This window comes from Stomoxys calcitrans, chromosome 5 (assembly GCF_963082655.1).
Source record: "Stomoxys calcitrans chromosome 5, idStoCalc2.1, whole genome shotgun sequence".
NCBI classification, from domain to species: Eukaryota; Metazoa; Arthropoda; class Insecta; order Diptera; family Muscidae; genus Stomoxys; species Stomoxys calcitrans.
The window spans coordinates 144,275,043-144,290,272 of NC_081556.1; the positions used below are offsets into that span (position 1 = coordinate 144,275,043).

General features: G+C 38.3%; 2 protein-coding genes across 2 annotated transcripts in view; one reads left to right on the forward strand and one right to left on the reverse strand.

The window, feature by feature from the left end:
- Positions 1-3,257: 3,257 nt before the first annotated feature.
- LOC106085390 (kunitz/BPTI-like toxin) lies at positions 3,258-4,177 on the reverse strand. The gene has a single exon (XM_013249613.2). The coding sequence runs from the start codon at positions 3,948-3,950 to the stop codon at positions 3,591-3,593; it is 360 nt and encodes a 119-aa protein (XP_013105067.1). The 5' UTR covers positions 3,951-4,177; the 3' UTR covers positions 3,258-3,590.
- A 10,945-nt stretch (positions 4,178-15,122) lies between these two features.
- LOC131998012 (uncharacterized) overlaps positions 15,123-15,230 on the forward strand; it is a 29,623-nt gene continuing 29,515 nt past the window's right edge. The window contains exon 1 of the mRNA XM_059369965.1: positions 15,123-15,190. Within this exon, the coding sequence (XP_059225948.1) occupies positions 15,123-15,190 (68 nt within the window). The remainder of the gene's footprint in view (positions 15,191-15,230) is intronic.

The following is a 15,230-nucleotide window of genomic DNA, read 5'->3' on the forward strand; positions in this document are numbered from 1 at the left end:
TGAGCCCCTGGAAGACTCAATTTTTGTCAGATTTGGCTGAAATTTTGCGTGTGGTGTTTTGTTATGACTTTCAACAACTGTGCCAAGTACGATCCGAATCGGGCTATAACCTGATAAAGCTTCCACGTAAACCGGTCTCTCGATCTTCTTTGTTAAAGACTTTAGCGTGATTTAAACAGACAGACGGACGGACATAGCTATCCTATTTCATTATAACTCCGCTGCCATATTCTTAGTTCGATCTAAATAGGGTCTGGTCTTGATCATATTTCATTCAGGTTTCAAGAACTCTTATACAACTAACAGTTTGAGCGAAATCAAGCAATAGAACCGCTTTTTATGGGATTAAGAACCTAAATTGCGGTCAATATGCAGCTATATCTATATAATCTGACTAGCCGAACCGGGCCCGCCTATGTTTCCTTCCAGACGTACACAATCTATGAACATTTTAACAAAATCGGTTCAGCCAAGTATCATATAGTCATAATGGGTCTAATGGCGTTTTTAAGGGATGGCATGACTCCCTATACTTCGATCTGATTTTGTATGCCAGATTCGAAATCAACTACCGAATACCTTTCATTTGAGCCCCATATTGAAATGAACAAATGAACGTCCAATATGTCTGTTTGGGGGAGTTTTGGGGTTGGGGCGGCTCGATGGGTACTTAGACTCAAATTTTAATACCATGTTCGTATTCTACTCTCCAATACCTTTCATTTGATACCTATATTGTCCCGATGGATCCACTTTTGATTTTGGGTTGTGTTTTTTGGTATAAGGGGGAGGGTCCGTCCCCCTTCTGACACTCAAAAATTATATAGCCTATGTTTCCTTCCAGAACAACCTACACAATATGCGAAAATTTTGAGAAAATCCATTCTGCCGTTTTTCATTCTATAGGGAAAAAACAAACAAAGTCCCATATATCCGTGATTGGCTAATATGCCCATTTTGGGCGTTTTTATGGGGGTGGAGCGACCCCCTATAGTTTCGACATGAATTTGTATGCCAGACCCTCAGACGGCGGACCCTCCCCCTCACCCCAAAAGTACTACGCAAAAATAAAAGTGGACCGATCGGGACAATATGGGATTCAATTAAAATGTATTCAAGAGTAGAGTACGAATTTCATAATAAAAGTTGAGTCCAAGTACCTGGGGGGCCGCCCCAGCCCCAAATCTCTTTAAAATGCTTATACTTGACGATCATGACAATATGGGACTCAAATGAAAGGTATTCGGGAGTAGATTACGAATATGGTCAGTAATTAGGAATAGACTTTATAATTTATTGATAACGGTAGGGGGCAACCCTCTAACGTTACACCAAAAACACCAACCAAAATCTAAAATGGACCGATAGGGACAATATGGATATCAAATTTAAGGTATGCGGGAGTAGATAACGAATCTGGCGTAAAAATTAATGTCGAAGTACAGGTGGTCAACCCATCCCCACAAAAACGCCCAAAATGGGCACATTAGCCAATCGCGGGTATATGGGACACGGTTTGTTTGTTCCGTACAGACTGAAAAACAACAGAACCGATTTTCTCGAAATTTTCGCATATTTTGTAGGTTGGTCTGGAAGGAAATATATTCTATATAATTTTTCGGTATCGGAAGGGGGACGGACTCTCCCCCTTATGCCAAAAACTTAATCCAAAATCAACAGTGAACCGATCGGCACACTATGGGTATCAAATGAAAGGTTTTGGAAAGGAGAATACGAATATGATTTAAAAATTCGAGTCTAAGTACCCATCGGGCCACCCCAACCCCAAAACTCCCGCAAACAGACATATTGGACGTTTATTTCAATAGTGAATGAAAGGTATTCGGGAGTAGATTTCGAATCTGGCATATAAAATCAAATCGAAGTATAGGGGGTCACGCCAACCCTCAAAAACGCCATTAGACCCATTATGACTATATGATACTTGGCTGAACCGATTTTATTAAAATTGTCATAGATTGTGTACGTTTGTCTGGAAGGATACATAGGCTATATAATTTTTAGATATCGGGTGAAGGCGGACCCTCCCCCTTACTCCAAAAACGCCACCCATATCCGAAAGAGGTCCGATGGGCACAATAAGGGTATCAAATGAAAGGTATTGAAGACCAAAAAAAAAAGAATATGGTATTAAAATGTGGGTCCAAGTATCCAGCTGCCCTCCCCCACTCCCTCTCCCACTCCTCCCCAACCCCAAAACTACTCTAAACTGATATACTTGAAGTTCATGTCAATATGGGACTGAAATGAAAAATTTTAGGCAGTAGATTACAAATATGGCATAAAACATTAGGTCCAAGTAATGGGAGGTCGCCCACCCTCAAATTCCCCCACATGGGCATTTAGCCAACCATGGCTATATGGGACTCAAATGGAAGGTATTAGGGAGTATATTACGAATATGACATTAAAATTTGCGTTCAAGTCCAGGTGGCGCTTTTCCTCCTAAAGATACATCAAATGGGTTATTTGATCCATTATGACAATATGGGACTCAAATAAAAGGTATTTAAGAGTAGAAAAGGAATTTGATATCCAATTTGGAAGCCAAGTGTTTTGGGGTACGCCTTAAAGCACCCCTAAACTGAACTCCATTTCCGGTGGGAATAAAGAACGAATTTGATACCCATATTTGAGTCGAAATATCTGAGGTGCCATCCCCATTGGATCGGATATCGGGAGGCTCCAACAACTCAATATTTCATATTTCAATGGAACCGGGTAATAAACAAAACTATTATGGGCTTAAGACCCTTAATAGACAGACAGATTTATATGATGATGATCCCCATTAAGCCTCAATTTTTATCCAATTGGTCTAAAATTTCGTATGTGAAGTACATCTATAACCTCCAAACCCAAAAACCTAAACATGATCCCATATAAACCCATCGGCCTATTTCACTTTTTGAGCACCTAGAATACAAAATTGTATGGCCGAAACTCCTGAAACTTTGCCACAATAAAAACGATCCCCTAATTTAACTTTTTGGACCTCTGGGCGGGCGCCCATATTTTTGACTGATATGCCTAAAGTTTGATATATCATTCTTTTTGCGTTAGTCGAGGTAGTTGCTAAGGAGAGAGATCCAAAAATAGACCTCTAGTTCTGAGTTTTGTACTCAATTTTGCTACAGAAAAAGTGCAACCCCAAGAAAATTTTCAATTTAATTATTTTTTTTGTAAAACTTTTATTAAATAACTAAATTTTTGCATAAAATACAAAATATTTTTTTCTTAAATTAAAACTAACATATTTTAAGGATATTAGGGTGGTTCACATGCACTCTTCACTTCACTTCTACCACCCCACAATTAACCCTTATCCCTTTAATGGGTAATAATTTTTTTGAAGCCAATGGATTATAACCTTAAAGTTATTCTTGTTTTTTTTTTTTACCTATAAGATAGCGCCTTAAAAAATGGCGCAAATTCGTTATATCACACTTGAATGCGAACTGCTGTTAACTTAAAACAAATAAAATAAATATTAAAATTAAAAAAAGCCTTATGCGGCTGCCTCTTGACTCTTAATGAGGCGTCTTCTTTCTTTCACTACATCTGGTTCTCTACATGCCTTGACAGGTATTCATGCAGGATTTGTAACTTGAGAAATTATTGTCATTGCCATCACAGCCACCAAATTTGAATTCCACACAATCCTTTTTCTCGACATCATAGCTCCAGCGGGGTATCAAGGCACGGCAGACACCTTTGCGGGCAGGCATGCGGCAAAAATCTTTGGGTTCATTTTTAGCAGTCTCCTGGGCACCGGGGACATCATCCAAAGACATGGCCTCAAAGAGTTCGGAGACATCATCATAGAGATCCCAAGGCTTTGAGGCAGAGGGTGTCATTTGTAGGCACAGCAAGGCCAATAAGACAACAGCAACCAGGCAGACAAAGTTAGAAGGAAGTTTCCAGAACATTTTGTAGTTTTAGTTTAGTTTTTTTTTTTTTAAATTCACTTTTTCGTTCTCCAACACCCAAACAAATTATTTTAACTTTGGCTTATTTTAAGTTTTAATTTTTTGAATACTTTTTCTTAACTTCTTCTCTTGCGAATTGTATGATTCAACTAAACCAGAGGCTAACGTTGCGTGTGGTTATATACTTTTCGTTCATTTTGCAAAAAAGCTAACAAAAATGCATAACTATAACCCAGTGACGTGATGTTGTAAAGACAACCATGGCGAATCCACCAGCAGCAATGATCGTGCCATAGGTAACGCCATGAATTGACAGAAGAAAAAAAAAAAAAACTAATGAAATAAAACCGACACACTTCGCTCACACCTTTCAAGCCCACAGCAGTGCGAATATGGTTCTCTTGCAAACATTTCGTCATTGTTTGTTAGTTTAGCCATCTGCATCCAAGCCTCTTTAATAACCATTCATATCTGCTTAACTGTAGGAGAGTGTCTATGTATGCAAATTGCAGCTCTCTTTACAATGCATACTCTTTTTCAGGGTTGCCTACACAGAGAGAATTTTCCTTCATAAATGTAATGATCAGGTTTCATAACTTGTTGTTCATGAATATTATGAAAAGTTTTGTTATATTAATGAAAAAAATCATTAATATGAAAATTCTTAATGAAAAACAAGTAAAAAGGCTTAAAGTTCGGCCGGGCCGAACTTTGGATACCCAGCACCTCGGGCATATATGTAAACCACCTTTCGTCATAATCCGGTGAAAAATGCATAGTTAATGCCCCCATAGCAACTATCCGAATTGGACCAAATTCGACAGGGATATTGAGTGGTCAATGTTTAGTGGAACAACTGATGGTGTTTTTGGTAGCCATATCCAAATATAAACCGATCTGAACCATACACGAAACGGAGGTCGAAAAGCCTAACCTAAGTCACTGTGTCAAATTTCAGTGATATCGGTTAATAAATGTGGCTTTTATGGCGTCAAGTCTTTAAAACGAGAGATTGGTCTATATGGCAGCAATATCCAAATCTGGACCGATTTGGGCCAAATTGAAGAAGGACGTCGAAGGGCCTAACACAACTCACTGTCCGAAATTTCGGCTAAATCAGACAACAAATTCGCCTTTAAATCGAGATATCGGTCTATTTGGCAGCTATATCCAAATCTGGACCGATTTGGGCCAAATTGAAGAAGGATGTCGAAGGGCCAAACACAACTCACTGTCCTAAATTTCAGCAAAATCGGATAATAAATGTGGCTTTTATGTACCTAAGACCCTAAATCGAGAGATTGGGTCTATATGACAGCTGTATCCAAATCTGGACCGATCTGAACCATATATGACACTGATGTCGAAAAGTCTACCATAAGTCACTGTGTCAAATTTCAGTGAAATCGGTTTATACATGCGCCTTTTATGGGCCTAAGACCTTAAATCGAGAGATCGGTCTATATGGCAGCTATATCAAAATCTGGGCCGATTTGGGCCAAGTTGCAGAAAACTGTTGAAGAGCTGAACACAACTAACTGTTCCAAATTTTGGCGAAATCGGACAATAAATGCGCCTTTTATGGGCATAAGACCTTAAATCGAGAGATCGGTCTATATGGCAGCTATATCCAAATCTGAACCGATCTGTGCTATATTGCAGAAAGGTGCCAAGAGGCCTAACATAATCCACTGTCCCAAATTTCGGCGAAATCGGACAATAAATAAGCCTTTTATGACCCCAAAACCTTAAATAGAGAGATCGGTCTACATGGCAGCTATATCCAAATCTGAACCGATCTGTGCTATATTGCAGAAAGGTGTCAAGAGGCCTAATATAACCCACTGTCCCAAATTTCGGCGAAATCGGACAATAAATAAGCCTTTTATGACCCCAAAACCTTAAATCGAGAGATCGGTCTATATGGCAGCTATATCCAAATCTGAACCGATCTGTGCCATATTGCAGAAAGATGTCGAAGAGCCTAACATAACTCACTGTCCCAAATTTCGGCAACATCGGACAATAAATGTGCCTTTTATGGGCCCAAAACCTTAAATCGAGATATCGGTCTATATGGCAGCTATATTCAAATCTGGACCGATTTGGGCCAAGTTGAGGAAAACTGTCAAAGACCTCAACACAACTCACTGTCCTAAATTTCAGCAAAATCGGATAATAAATGTGGCTTTTTATGGGCCTAAAACCTTTAATCGGCGGATCGGTCTATATGGGGGCTATATCAAGATATAGACCGATATAGCTCATCTTCGAACTTAACCTGCGTATGGACAAAAAAAGAATCTGTGCAAAGTTTCAGCTCAATATCTCTATTTTTATAGACTGTAGCATGGTTTCAATAGACAGACGGACGGACATGTCTAGATGGTCTTAGATTTGTATGGTGATCAAGAATATATATACTTTATGGGGTCGGAAATGGATATGTCAATGTATTGTAAACGGAATGACAAGATGAATATACCCCCATCCTTCGGTGGTGGGTATAAGAATATCTAAACACCTCCAATAAACTAAATCACCGAAAATTCTCTCTCTCTCTCTCGTTCTCTCTTAGTCATTCTCAGCCTTAAATCGATAACCTGTTTACTTATACGGGTCGTGGGCATAAAATCAATTAAAGCACACATGTTGCCGCTTTAGTAGAAAACAACAACAATTGCATTATTCTTTTAAAAATCACCCAGTGGGTGGGTAACACAAGGCTTTCAACATGCATTCACTCATTCTCGCACTCTCTTGCACTCTCATAGTGCTCAGTATTGTTTTGCTAACTCCATGTCGTGCTTTTCGAAAACTAAACATGACGCATTGCGTAAAACAACAACAACAAAAATATGCAAATGCCGCTTTACACTAACAAATGATTTGAGTTTAAGTGAAATAATCAATATAGTATACCGTATACCGATTTAAGGTCTTTAGCCTATGAAAGACCCATTTTGTACCCGATTTCGTTGAAATCTGACACAGTGATTTGTGTTAAGCCTCCCGATATCTGTACTGAGCATGGTCAAAATCGGACTATATTTAGATATATATAGCTACTATATATATCGATCTACCTGTTGAGGGTCCTGGGTTCTTAAAAAAAATAATTTACTGGCCAATTTCGCAGAGACTTGTGTTAGTTGCTGGGGGTTCATAAATGGTGCATTTTTCACTAGACTTAAAAAAAGGTTAATATTCATATATGTATCCGTGGTAGTGGGTAGTTCAGCCTCGCCGAAATTTAATGCGTATCCAGTCCAATTTATGCCCAGTGCAATTTATTACATTTGCACTTGTCAAATTAAAATAGTTCCATTCTTGGTCGACAATATACCCTTATTAAAAAATATCTTTTTTTTCTTAAATCTTGGCACAATGGCAACTCTGTTTTGTTTAATTTTTTTATTGTACCTCTATCTACTTTGGCCTACTGCACATGCGTCACGTCACACATTTTAGTTTGTTTTTATTTTGAGGGGATTTTGCCATTCACACAACACCTTCTGTCTGCCTCTTGGGCTTTACCGGGCCCATTACGTTTCACTTCGTCATGACGTCATTTGTGCGAGTGCGAGTGCGTGTACAACAGTTGAAGGTATTCATTGTTAGTGGGTAAGCCTTTGTGCATTAATAAAAATCCCCATATCATTATGACCAACAACAGTAACGTGCAAATATTTAACAATGAAAATGTTAATCACAAGAAATATAATAAAAGCTTCCTGGCAGAGTATAAATTCATTGTACGGGGCATCAAATATAGAAAAAATTCACAAAAAACATAACGAAACAATAATGGAAGGGCTGAGTTTTCTATATTCTATTAGCTGGTCCGGTGAGCTTAGCTACAACCTAAAGTGCCTCCTCAAATTTCAAAATTTCATCGAAGATGAAATTGGTTATATGTATCTCCTAAAATATGCGTCGTATAGAGAAATGAAACATTATTCGTGACTCCTTTCATAAATTTAAAATTTTATCGAAAATCCATCAAAATTGAAATTTCGCTATGAAAACTTGAAATTGGCTATATCTCCTAAACTATGCGTCGTTGAGGAAAATGAGCCATAATTCGTGACTCCTTCAAAAAATTAAAAAATTTATCGAAAATCCATCAAAATCGAAATTTTGCTATGAAAATTTTAAATTGGCTATATCTTCTAAACTATGCGTCGTAAAGGGAAATGGGAATGGGCAATCGAAAATCCATCAAAAATCGGAATTTTAGTATGAAAACTTTAAATTGGCTGTATCTCCTAAACTATGATTCGTAAAGGGAAATGGGCCTGAATTCGTGACTTCTTCAAAAAATTCAAAATATCATCGAAAATCCATCCAATTTACCGTAGAGGTAAATGGGCCTTAATTCGTGACTCCTTCAAAAAATTCCAAATTTCATGGATAATCCATCAAAAATTGAAATTTCACTATAAAAACTTAAAATTGGCTGTATCTCGTTAAACATGCGTCGTAGAGGGAAATGGGCCTTAATTCGTGACTCCTTCAAAAAATTCAAAATTTCATCGAAAATCCATCAAAAAACGAAATTTCATTATGAAAACTTTAAACTGGCTGCACCTCCTTAATTATGCGTCGTAGAGCGAAATGGGCCTTAATTCGTGACTCCTTCAAATATTTAAAATTTCATCGAAAATACATCAAGAATCGAAAATCCATCAAAATCTAAATTTCAAATGCGCCTTAATTCGTGAATCCTTCAAAAATCCAAAATTTAATCGAAAATCCATCAAAAATCGAAATTTCATTATGAAATCTATTAATTGGCGCTATCTCCTCTATGTAGGGGGAAATGGGCCTTAAATTCGGGCTCATTCAAGATTTCATCGAAAATCTGTCAAAAATCGAAATTTCACTATGAAAATTTAAAATTTGCAATATCTCCTTAACTATGCGTTAAGGAGATAATGGGCCTTAATTCGAGATTCCTTCAAAAATTTAAAAAATTTCTTCGAAAATCCACCAAAATCGAAATTTCACTATGAAAACTGGCTGTATCTCCTTAACTAAGCGTCGAAGAGGGAAATGGGCCTTAATTCGTGACTCCTTCAAAAAATTCAAAATTTCATCGAAAATCCATCAAAAATCGAAATTTTGCTATGAAAACTTTAAATTGGCTGTATCTCCACAACCATGCGTCGTAGAGGAAAAAAAGACTTAATTCGTGACCCCTTTAAAAAATTAAAATTTTTTATCGAAAATCTATCAAAAATCGAAATTTCACTATGAAAACTTTAAATTGGCTATATCTCCTTAACTATGCGTCGTAAAGGGAAATGGGCTTTAATTCGTGACTCCTTCAAAAAATTCAAAATTTCATCGAAAATCCATCAAAAATCGAAATTTTGCTATGAAAAGTATAAATTGGCTGTATCTCCTTAACTATGCGTCGTAGAGGGAAATGGGCCTTAATTCGTGACGCCTTCAAAAAATTCAAAATGTCATCAAAAATCCATCAAAAATCGAAATTTCACTATGAAAACTTTATATTGCCTGTATCTCCTTAACCATGGGTCGTTGAGAGAAATAAGCCTTAATTCGAGATTCCTTCAAAAAAATCATAATTTCATCGAAAATTCATCAAAATCGAAATTTCGCCATGAAAACTTTCAATTGACTGTATCTCCTTGACTATGCGTCGTAGAGGGAAATGGGCCTTAATACGTGACTCCTTCATAAATTTAAAAATTTCATCAAAAATCCTTCAAAATCGAAATTTCATTAGGAAAATTTTAAATTGGCTATATCTCCTTAACTATGCGTCGTACAGGGAAATGGGCCTTAATTCGTGACTCCTTCAAAAAATTCAACATTTCATCAAAAATCCATCAAAATCGAATTTTCGCCATGAAAACTTTAAATTGGCTGTATCTCCTTAGCAATGTGTCGTAGAGGGAAATGATTTTTAATTCATGAGTCCTTCAAAAAATCCAGGGCGTAGAGGTCTACACGGCAATAGGGGCTGTATGCCGGGCATATGAAGACCATAAAGCATTGTAGTCCATGTTGAGCCAATGCCCAAAGTAGAGGTCCCACCATATGGGATCAGATGTTATTGTTGACTTGGAATGTGGATTTAGGAATATGTAAATAACATACACTGAATTCTTGACCTAGACTTTTTATACACTCCCCCATACCAAATCGTCGTAAAATTTTAAGTCAATCTAATTATGTTCGTCCGTCCGTCTGTGCATCCGCCAGTTTTTAAAACTAACGACATATAGGTGAAACTTTGCTCAAATAAATTTGTTTGCCATAGGCCGGTTAAGTTCCAAGATGGACCATATTGGACTATATCTAGATATAGACAGATAACTCGACTAGACTAGACCTTTGAGATGCATGCCGAGTTTGGTCATTGTTGGAACTTATTTGGATATAGCTGCCATATAAATCAATCTCCTGTTTATAGGTCTTGAGCACATAAAAGGCTCATTTATTAGCCGACTTCTCTGAAATTTCAAACAGTGATTTAAGCTGGACAAACGTGCCAAGTAGGATCTAGATAGGACCATGTTAACATGCATGTGCTATATATACCGGTCCACCGATTTAAGGTCATAGGCTCATAAAAGCCGCATTTACTACTCGATTTTGCTAGAATTTACAATAGTGAGTTGTGTTCAACTTCTCGAGATCCGTGCCGAGTGTGTGTGATATCGGATCATGTATACCGATAATCCAATGTAGGATCTAAATGCCATTAAAGGCCTATTTGTCCGTCCGTCTGTCTGTAGAAAGCACGCAAACTTTCGAAGGAGTAAAGCTAGGAGCTTGAAATTTTGCTCAATGCTACTTCTTATTAGTGTAGGTCGGTTGGGGTTGTAAATGGGCCACATCGGTCCATGTTTTGATATAGCTGCCATATACCAGCCATATAAATCGATCAGGAATCTTGACTTCTTTAGCCTCTAGAGGGCGCAATTCTTATCCAATTTGGCTGAAATTTTGCGTAATGTGTTTTTTGTTATGACTTCTAAGAACTGTGCTAAGCATGGTTTTAAATCGGTTCATAATCTGATATAGCTGTCATGTAAACCGATCTGGAATCTTGACTTCTTGAGCCTCTAGGGTGCGCAATTCTTATCTGATTTGCCTGAAATTTTGCATGAGGTGTTTTGTTATGATTTTCAACAACTGTGTTAAGTATGGATTAAATCGGTTCATAATCTGATATAGCTGCCATATTTACCGATCTTGGATCTTGACTTCTTGAGCCTCTAGAGGGCGCATTTCTTATCCAATTTGACTGAAATTTTGCATGGAGTGTTTTGTTATAACTTCCAACAACTGTGCTAAGTATGCTTGAAATCGGTTTAAAACTTGATACAGCTGTCATATAAACCGATCTGGGATCTTGACTTCTTGAGCCTCTAGAGGGCGCATTTCTTATCCGATTTGGCTGAAATTTTGCATGGAGTGTTTTGTTATAACTTCCAACAGCATTGCCAAATATGGTGGAAATCGGTTCATAACCTAATATACCTGCCATATAAACCGATCTGGGATCTTGACTTCTTAAGCCTCTAGAGGGCGCATTTCTTATTCGATTTGGCTGAAATTTTGCACGACGTGTTTTTTTATGACTTCCAACATCCTTGTCAAATATGGTGGAAATCGGTTCATAACCTAATGTACCTGTCATATAAATCGATCTTGGATTTTGACTTCTTGAGCCTCTAGGCGCATTTATTGTCAGATTTGGCTGAAATTTTGTACAACCGCTTCTCTTATCACCTGTACCATACGTGTGAAATATGGTCTGAATCGTTATGTAGCCTGATACAGCTCCCATTTAAACCGATCTCCCGATTTCACTTCTTGAGCCCCTAAAGGGCGCAATTGTTTGTTCGAATTGACTAAAATTTTGCAGAATAACTTCTACTTTGTTCTTCAACATTCATTTCAATGGCATAGCAATTATTTTCCTTTATCCTTTGTTTGCCTGAAAAGAGATACTGGGAAAGGAACCCGGCAAATGCGATCCATGTTGGAGGGTATATAAGATTCGGCGCTAACTTAGCACGCTTTTACTGGTTTTAATGGGCTACCGTAGCGCAGAGGTTAGCATTTTTGCCTATGACGCGGAACGCCTGGATTCGAATCCTGGCGAGACCATCAGAAAAAAATTTTTAGCGGTGGTTTTCCCCCTCCTCATGCTGGCGACATTTGTGAGGTACTATACCATGTAAAACTTCTCTCAAAGGAGGTGTCGCACTACGGCTCGCCGTTCGGACTCGGCTATTAAAAGGAGGCCCCTTATCGTTGAGCTTAAACTTGAATCGAACTGCACTCATTGATATGTGAGAAGTTTGGCCCTGTTCCTTAGTGGAATGTTCATGGTCAAAATTTTGAAATAGCAAAAACTTCTTGAAATCCAATTACCGCAAAACATTCAATGAAATTCACATTTCGATCACGTTTAGATTTCATATTGACTTTCAATAAAGTTTTAAAAATGAAACTTTGAAAAACTTACCTCATTTTCATTGGCAATCTTCACCTCTAAATCGTCTGCAGCAAGTGTGGTAATTTCCCTTGAAATTGTTGTAAATTACCCATCAATAAAATAAACAATTTTATTAGGGGAATCATTAGGGAATTGCCAGCTTCTCATAGCAAATTTTCGCGTTGCAATGTCCTTCCTCCCTCCGCCACCCCCCCTTCCTCCGCGGGTCAATGTCTAGTCTGCTGGCAATGACTTTGATACCCTTTCTTCGGGCAAATTTAATATGATTTTGGTTTTTATTTGGCAAGAGAATGATGGAAATGACTCGGTGGTAGCAAACACCACTCGAAAACATACACCAACTTGCACTTGTTGGCTGTGGCTATGGCTATGACTGTGGCCGCTTGTTGCATGGTGGTCATTCATTTGCACGACTTGCCAATGGCTTAGTGTTGAGGGTTACTCCACTTGGAATTGCATCAAAAAACCGAAGAGTATCCATAAAAAAAAAGAGGTGTTTTGCTTTGGGGGAGGAGGGGTAAAGATAAAAAAAACCTATGGACCATGGCATGATGTCTCCATTGAGTTGCCTTCATCCTTCTCCGTTTCACTCTCAACTCGAACAGTGTTAGTAGTGGTGTTGAAGATGCCAAAGGCGGACATATAAACACGTATTCGCAAATACGCTTTCACAATTGTACCTACACTTGGTACTTGGTATTCTGACTAAAATGTGTGTGTGTCTATGATTGTGTGTGTGTGTGTGTGTGTGTTTGAGAGAGACTACTACAAATGTATCTATTTTGTTATCCTTTTGCTTGTATATCCCTAAAGCATAAAACACTCATACTCACTACCAACAACAAAATATAATAAAAATGAAAACAAAAGGAAATTCAACCACGACTGCAATGACGATTTCATTTATAAAACAACAAAAAAAAACGTCATTCTTCTCCAGGGGGCTAAGTGTGAGTGAGTGTGTGTGTGTGTGTGTGTGCATTTGTGGTGTGTATGTCCTAGCCCAAGGGTCTGAATGCGAGCCTGTTTGAATGGCGTAGAAAAAAGGAGCAACAGTTTCTTTGAGTTTATGTGATACGTTAAACACGACACCATCATCCATCCAACCAACAAGACGAGAGTGTACCAGAGTGCTCTAAAAAATGCATGAACACTGCAGCCAACGTTGTTTGTTTATGTGGCCAGGAATGTTCCAACACCGGTAGGCATTGCCAAGACATACATAAATGCTGCTGTTTCAAGCAGCTCACAGTGGTTGTAATGGAAATGGAGTCAAAACTTAAATTTCATGGAAATAAGATGTTATATGGGTTGCCCAAAAAGTAATTGCGGATTTTTTAAATGAAAGTAAATGCATTTTTAATAAAACTTAGAATGAACTTTAATCAAATATACTTTTTTTACACTTTGTTTCTAAAGCAAGCTAAAAGTAACAGCTGATAACTGACAGAAAGAATGCAATTACAGAGTCCCAAGCTGTGAAAAAATTTGTCAACGCCGACTATATGAAAAATCCGTAACTATTTTTTGGGCAACCCAATAATAAAGGGGTTTCCAATGGGGACTTGGCAACTTTGAATTTAATTGGTGAACGCACTCTTACACTAATCATCGAACTGTCAATGTCATTTTATTCAGTAAACTAAACTTTTTCATTATGGTAAAGTACACAAATGAACATCGAAATTCGAAGGTGGTGGTAGCTACTTTAAGAGCCTTAACTCCAATTTATTTTGGCTTAATGGGTTTGTCAATAAGCAAAATATGCGTTATTGGTCAGGTATAAATGCACAAAACTTCAACACTTCATCCAAAAAAAAAAATGTTTGGTGCGGTTTGCATGCCGGCGGCGTCATTGGGACATACTTCTTCGTCGACGATGCTAATCGTCACGTTACCATGAAGGGACAATGGTACCACACCATGCTCACTGATTATTTTTGGACTGTATTGGAAGATATGGACCTGGACGACATGTGGTCTCAATAGGACGGTGCCACAAGCCACACAGCACACGTAACAATTGATCGTAAGAAAAGGCCCAGTCGATGGGCAGACTCGTTTGTGCGATTTGACGCTTCTAGACTATTTTCTTTGGGGCAAGTGATAGGTCTATGCCAATAAGGCGACGACGTTGGAAGAGCTCAGAGCCAACAATAAAGGGAAATAGCGAACGCTTCTGTTGAAATGTGTGGGTGGGCGAAATTTGGTTCCAAAGTATTGACAGATGGAGACATGTCCGTGGTGGCCATAGGCATGCAGTCGAGCTCGATTCAGAGATATTTTGATTGCACATCAGCCGATAATAATGCTTTTGAAATATCTCAAATGGTATGCGTTTTATTTAAACAAAAAAAAAAATGTCAAGTCCTTATTGGAAAATCCGATACTTCTCTGAAGAAGGACAGAGAGGGTTTTGGAGATGGCATACGACTGGGCGATATCTGGGGCTTCAGAGTTAATCCAGAAAAGACCGAAATCTGCGTGCGTACAAGGAAAACGAAAATCGGCCGAAGGAGGTGTTACATTCAGGAACGTTCGGATAAGGAATACTACTATTGGTCTCGGTCCAGAAGAGCCATAGGCTTGGTAAAGGTCCTGAGTACAAAGATGGTCAACAGGGTACCTATGAGTGTAAAAGGACGTAATTAACAAGGTATATTTGAAAAATGTCTGGTATGAACTATGCAGTTAACAGTGACGCTCTAGTGGAGGAGGAGGCCGCCGTAGCGCAGAGGTTAGCATGTCCGCCTATGATGCTGACCGACTGGGATCGA

Coding starts and splice junctions, on each gene's coding strand:
- LOC106085390 (XM_013249613.2), bottom strand. CDS start 3,950: ATGTTCTGGAAACTTCCTTCTAACTTTGTCTGCCTGGTTGCTGTTGTC.